This window comes from Miscanthus floridulus, chromosome 13 (genome assembly GCF_019320115.1).
Source record: "Miscanthus floridulus cultivar M001 chromosome 13, ASM1932011v1, whole genome shotgun sequence".
In the NCBI taxonomy this organism is placed as follows: Eukaryota; Viridiplantae; Streptophyta; class Magnoliopsida; order Poales; family Poaceae; genus Miscanthus; species Miscanthus floridulus.
The window spans coordinates 20,293,486-20,299,774 of record NC_089592.1 but is presented as its reverse complement, the minus strand read 5'-3'; the positions used below and the strand labels follow the sequence as shown (position 1 = coordinate 20,299,774).

General features: G+C 38.9%; 1 protein-coding gene across 1 annotated transcript; it reads right to left on the bottom strand.

Annotated features, from left to right (window-relative positions):
* Positions 1-2,434: 2,434 nt before the first annotated feature.
* LOC136501524 (sesquithujene synthase A-like) lies at positions 2,435-5,958 on the bottom strand. Its single transcript, XM_066497049.1, has 7 exons — positions 5,839-5,958; positions 5,474-5,726; positions 4,951-5,314; positions 4,649-4,867; positions 4,004-4,139; positions 3,100-3,351; positions 2,435-2,859 (listed from the first exon to the last, which is right to left on the bottom strand). Exons 1-7 carry the CDS (start codon positions 5,956-5,958, stop codon positions 2,566-2,568), a joined length of 1,638 nt encoding a protein of 545 aa, XP_066353146.1. The 3' UTR covers positions 2,435-2,565.
* Between the last annotated feature and the right edge of the window lie 331 nt (positions 5,959-6,289).

The following is a 6,289-nucleotide window of genomic DNA, read 5'->3' as shown; positions in this document are numbered from 1 at the left end:
AAAAAAACTTTTCTAAGTTACAGATAATCGACCCGACTATGCAAATGCACTAGACCTATAACCCAGACCCCAGAGATGACCCTCCAGCTGCAAGTTTCTCATAGAGGTTGAGACACTTGCCGAATCTCCATCAAACAAACAGGTGTTTCGATGCTTCCACATGGTCCAAGCCCCCAAAATGGTGAGAGAGTTTACTCCTTTCCTATGTTGTTTACCAACTCTTTTAGTGATTTTCCTCCACCAAGTGGCAAAGCTGTGTTCCCTTCTATTAGGTACCAGTTGCTGCAAATTAAGTGGAGAGAGCACATTATGCCAAAATTGTCTTGCAAACACACATGTTGTAAGAATATGCAAGATAGTTTCTTCTTCTTGGTCACAGAGTATACATTTATCTGGATGAGGAAGCCCCCTCTTTGTTAGTTGATCAGCTGTCCAACATTTATTTTTTATGGCAAGCCAGAGGAACATCTTATATTTTGTTGGTGCCCAAGATTTCCAGAGATGGCGCCATGGTTCAAACTGAATAGATCCATAAAAGAATACCCTGTATGCTGTCTTAGACAGGGGCGGAGCCAAGGCCCGGCCACCCTGGGCCGCTGCTCAGGCTCCCCTGCTAACCTGCCACTAATACGTGAGGGCGCGAGTCTTTGACGGATGACGGTAGCCTTTGATCTGCTGCGCCTGCGCATGTCTCTGCCCCTACCTCAAATCAGTTTTTATTTGCTCGTAGTTACCTAAATTAACACATACTCTACCTTCACGCTAAAAAAATTAGGAGCAATCTTTATTTGATTTTGCATGCCAAAAAATCGTAGCTTGATCTAATATGTTATAAATTTATGTGTGTGGCTTGTCACTGTTAAGCATATGGCATATTGTCCTGCCCAGGCTCTTTAAAACTCCTCGCTCCGCCACTGGTCTTGGATGAGATAGAACCTGATATGTGATGCTTCCAAATATGCTGATCATCATCACTTGTGAAGGTAAAATTCATAAGAGCATCCCAAAGTTTGAGGAACTCTATCGGACCATTAAGAGAAAGACCCCCACGTATGTTCTGTACCCACACCCGGTTGTCCAATGCCTCCTCAACCGTGCGAGTTTATATGATCCTTGATGGCACACAAGCAACAACCTCCGAGGCCATGTCTACTAAGGAGCAGCCATGTAACCAACTGTCTGTCCAAAATAAGGTATTTCTTCCATTGCCCACATTTGTTATCACCGAGATTGCAAACATTCCTTGGGCATTTGGATAGGAAGGGATTTCCAGACCTGACCATGTTCTATCTGCTGAAGTTTTTTGCCACCACAACCAGTTCATTTGTAGAGCCCAACCCATAGTTTCCAAGTTTTGGATACCTAAGCCACCGAGTTCCAAAGGCATTTGCACTTTCTCCCATCCCACGCCAAACAGCAGCCCCCATTGGCCTCTTTGCGACCTCGCCAAAGAAAACCTCGTCTTATTAACATTGATTTACGATCTGTACTAATTTATGATAAAGTGAAAATACACATTCACGATACATGTGTTACAGTAATCTCATAAATTAGTATAGTAATTGTTAAAATTTAAAGTGGCCATAGAACGGTAAGTCTCTCTCTGTATAGAGAAAAACAAGTTGGGCTGCTACGTACCTGCTGGGCCACCTAGGAGCTAGGAGGTTGTTAGGCTGCTGTGCTGTGCTTGCATTTGCACTATTTATTGTTTTGGTCGATCCATCAGGTCAGCCCGTGTTTTCTCAAAAAAAAAAAAAAATCAGGTCAGCCCGTGGGCTAAACTTCATGCCCACGTCTGACTTGAAATTCATGCCAGGTCAAAAAAGTATAGCCCGAGCCTGCCCGATGTGCTAATTGGGTCCGGCAAGGTCATGTTTTTTTTTTTTTGACTGGGTTAGACCGAGGTCCAGGTGCACGCAGCTGCTTGACGTAATGACTCGGTACGGACAAACATGTGTCCACTGAGAAGCTTGGCTTACTATGCTTGGCCTTGCTTGTCCTCATTTTATCTCGTGGAACTGATGATTAGTGATTCATCAGCCTGCATAAAATTTGCTCCTCACACTTGAAAAACTATAATTAACAAAGTCCATTTTTTCTATGGAAGGTTCAGTTGTGATGGTGGGCATTATTCCACCTGGTAACAACTCAATGGACCATATTTTTAATTAATTAGTTATACCACCACTGATGCACTATTCAGTATTATTATATCCAAGTCATAGTTGAAACCAGAGCAATGTATTGAGAAAAGTTGTTCACTATTACATAATACATGCAAAATACAAATGCCATTTTCGAGTAACATGCATATTTCTATTTCCCTGCAGAACTTGAGAACAACCACTAGGACCACTGTCGTTCTGCACATGATGATGAACACATTATACTTAATTTAGCTTAATGATACCTATTGAGTTCGTCAAGCATCCCATGTAGCTGCTGACCATATTTTGGGTATATCACGACGTCCTCAAACAAGACTGTGGTTATATTGTTTTAAAAGCACAAAATATATAGCTCATATATTATTACTTATACGGTTGTACCACCACTTGACAAGCTTCATTTGGGTATTGGCTTCACGAATAGTAGTTCTATCATTTCTTTGAGTGCTTCTGAAGAAGTGTATCCATCATGATCATTCTTGTACATATTATCTACGGTTCTTGCGAAGTCAAACACTGTTCGTGGCATGACCTTTGGTAGTTCTGCCAGTGCAAGGCATTGTTCTAACATGTCCTTCCATTTATCTTCAGCAAGTTCTTTTATCTTTTCGCATGCATCATTCATTGTTGTTCCATGCTCCTTCATGTAGCAATGGACAGTGGAGGCACTGTGGTCTTTTGTTTGTTCACGCTGTGAAACATTGTCGTAAGAAAGAATAATGTCAGGTGTGTTTTAATAACAACTAGTTTAATCATCCTAACGTTGTGATTCTGTACTGACATAAAGCAATATCCAGCTTCACTGTAAATGTAAAATTATCGTGAATGTTATGAATAGAATCTAACCAATTCGTTAGATAAATGGATACTGAGAAGAATTCAATTTACTGTTTTTGCATGAAGCTATACTCGTTTAGAAATAGAGAAATACCATGGTTGATGCGACATCATTTGAGAGGCGTACATATATACCAAAAGACATTAGAAATTGAGGAAAGCTCAAAAGCCACTCGAGTGTCTCCTTTGTTATTATGTCACCCATTCCAACAAATGCGGCACATGTAATAGGGATGCATGCAATGCTTTCCATTGAAACTTCAAGGTGTTCACTCATTGTTTTTGGCACATAGTCTTCATCACGCCATTTTATTTCATTGTAGTACTGCTGAACCAAACGCTCCATCTATATGAAATATGGAAATGTGTGAAAATTATTTCTGATTCTAATACCATTGCTGCTAGATAAAATAGGCTGCTTGAAATAAAAATAACTGAATTGAAATAATGATAGGTTGCATTGCATAAGTTCCAATGTTTAGGTAAAAACTTTATTGATTTTCATGTTTATGGGCAATACAGTTCCCAAGAAAAGTTTTACTAGAAAATAAAGGCATTTCGTACATAGTCAACACCACATGTATCAATCTAGTCCCTGAATTAATTTATGACCAATCAAAATATCATACATAATTAAAGAACTCGATTTTTAATATTAGGCAAACAAATTTATCTACGGATTTTTGCTTCAATTATGACTGCAATGACCAAGTCTGTTTGCCGGGCGGCTCATGCATGCGCTGCTTTTAATGGTCATAGGAACTAGAAGAGCGTATAGCAGGGTTAGTTCTTTATAATTCTTAGATAATGATAGTCATCAAACCTAGGCTCGAAGTTCATTATCTATTATTAAATTTCTTTGTACAATAGGTTTTTTTTCATGTCAGAAACATAACTCAATTTGATAGAGCCTAGTATTTCTAGCTGATTGCGTTGACTGTGTTCCTTGCCAATGCTCAAGTATAAGACATTCATAAGAGGGTATGTAGAATACTCACCGCCAGTTTTAGATAAAGCACACGGTAACTCTTCTCTGCCCCTAACTCATCCTCAAATGAATGAAATGTGTCCAACAGAAATAAGTAGAAACCCTTCATATACTCTGGAAGAAGAGGTACTGCACTTACATCCCATCTGCATTTTACAAAGTTAGGATTTGGTTTCCTATAGTATTAAAGCTCTCTAGAGAGAAGCGTTTCAAAAAGCACTGAATGTATTTTTCGAAATTTATTTTTAGGATCATTACATTGCATACTAATGGTATCATTATTTCAATTCAAATATTATTATATTACTGATAAATTATTTGTGGTTTTCCTTCGAACGGGTATTACTATTTGAAAAATAGTGAATTTTTATATTGTTGCTTGTATATGTTTGGTGTACACATTATTGTTTGAATTTCGTTGCTTATCAGTGATGAAACTCAGTACATCAGCACCAAAAGAGCTTCATGTCGTGGACATATCTCCACGTAATATCATCCCTTTATGACAGACTCACAGGGAAAATTTTAGTTTCTTTCTTTTCGTATATGTGTATGTAAATCAATGACATGCCATCCAATATGTATTTAATAGTTAATGCATGTAATATTTTTAAAATAAAAAACATGTGACATGATTTTGGAAGATCATTGTTACCTGCCAATTGCTTCAACAAATTTCATGCACTCTTCGGTGGTACCATATGTGTCAAACATATCATCAATTATTGTAATAAAAGATGTGATCTTTGTTTGTATAATTCGGGAACGAGAGTATGGAGGATGATAGCATGCCCCATTCATCCAGAAATATGTCTCCACTATTCTATCTCTAACAAAAGTCATCTTTGATTTGGCTAGGAACTCCTTCCACCACCTACCATGCATGTTAAGATAAGTCAAGTAAATCCTAGGACTGAAACTGCACGTCGAGTCGAAGTAAGATGAAAATAATCTTACACTGTGCAATGCTTTAACTCTTCACAGAAAACAAGCTGTTGAAGGTTAAAATTCAGTTCTGCAAGCTCCAATATGGCTTCATTCATTGTAGCGTCTTTTTCATAAATGGGTATGTAATTTCTTGCTTCTAATATTCCAACCCTTCTAAAAAGTGGGGTATGAAGTGAATCGGACACCTCCTTTGCAAATGGCGATTCTGGAAGTTCAAGGATATCTTGAAGGCAACGTCTTGTGAAAGAAATTGCTTCATCCAGTACCTTCTCTCCATGTCTCCTCAAATATGCTGCATTATACAAGCTTAACAAGCTTCTCGTGTCAGCATAAGAAAAGCCCCCTTCTTCTGTTTTAAAGTGTAGAAATACATCTGCAAAATTGCCTCAAAGTGAATAATAGTCATGTCCTATTTTTCACAGTTAAAACATTTGATGTGACATTAATTGGTCCTGACTCCATTGATGATGGGGGATTACCATGGAACTCTAGAAGAAAAAAACACAGTTTTGAGTGCAAGATCATATCTTACCTGATGACACATCGTAACCATTCTTTCGAAGAAGATAAAACCGCAGGGAAACTAAGTTTAGATCTTTATCATTGTAATCGGAGTTGTAAATACCATGCAGCAACTTGTCTATCTCACTCTCGTAGTAGTAATCCAGTCCAAGTCGTTGCAGTGTGAGTATAAGATTCAGTGTTTCTGGTAATTCAGTTGAGCCCATCAAAATCTTCCTAACATCTTCTCTTAATACCTCAGCTCGTTCTTCCATGTATGCTTGCTGCGTGGAGGACAAGTATAGGTCAATTTCACCAACCTACATCTATATATATGTATGTCAAAAAAGTTTATCCCCTGATGATGATCTTCAGCGAGATGCAGTTTTTAATTACCTGAGTTGCAGTTGGCGGCTGGTAAGTGAGGAAGAAATCGCCCCATAGGCTTGGGTGGAAGGTAGTAGCCTTTCGCAGCTCCTCTGCCTCGCTGGAATGTTGTGCTGGAGGAGGCGCCATGCTCTCAAACAATTTGATCTACAGCCTAGCCAGTCAAGATTTCTGAGAGATTTGTTGATGCCTATATGTGTGGCATTACAGGGCTATTTATACGCGATGCAGGCATGCGCCGACAAGAAGTTACTACACCGGCCAGGACAAATTTAGTTCAACCAATTTGTGCAATGCTGACTTTGTGACGATGAAAGCGGGTTCTCATATCTTTGTTTCTTTCTTGAGAGGAGGAAAGCAGGTTTTCTGCTTCTGCATACACACGTGGCACTGTTTTCAGACTCTGTGCTTTGTACTCCGTACGTACAAGCAGGTTTGATCCATCTAACTGACAAATGAA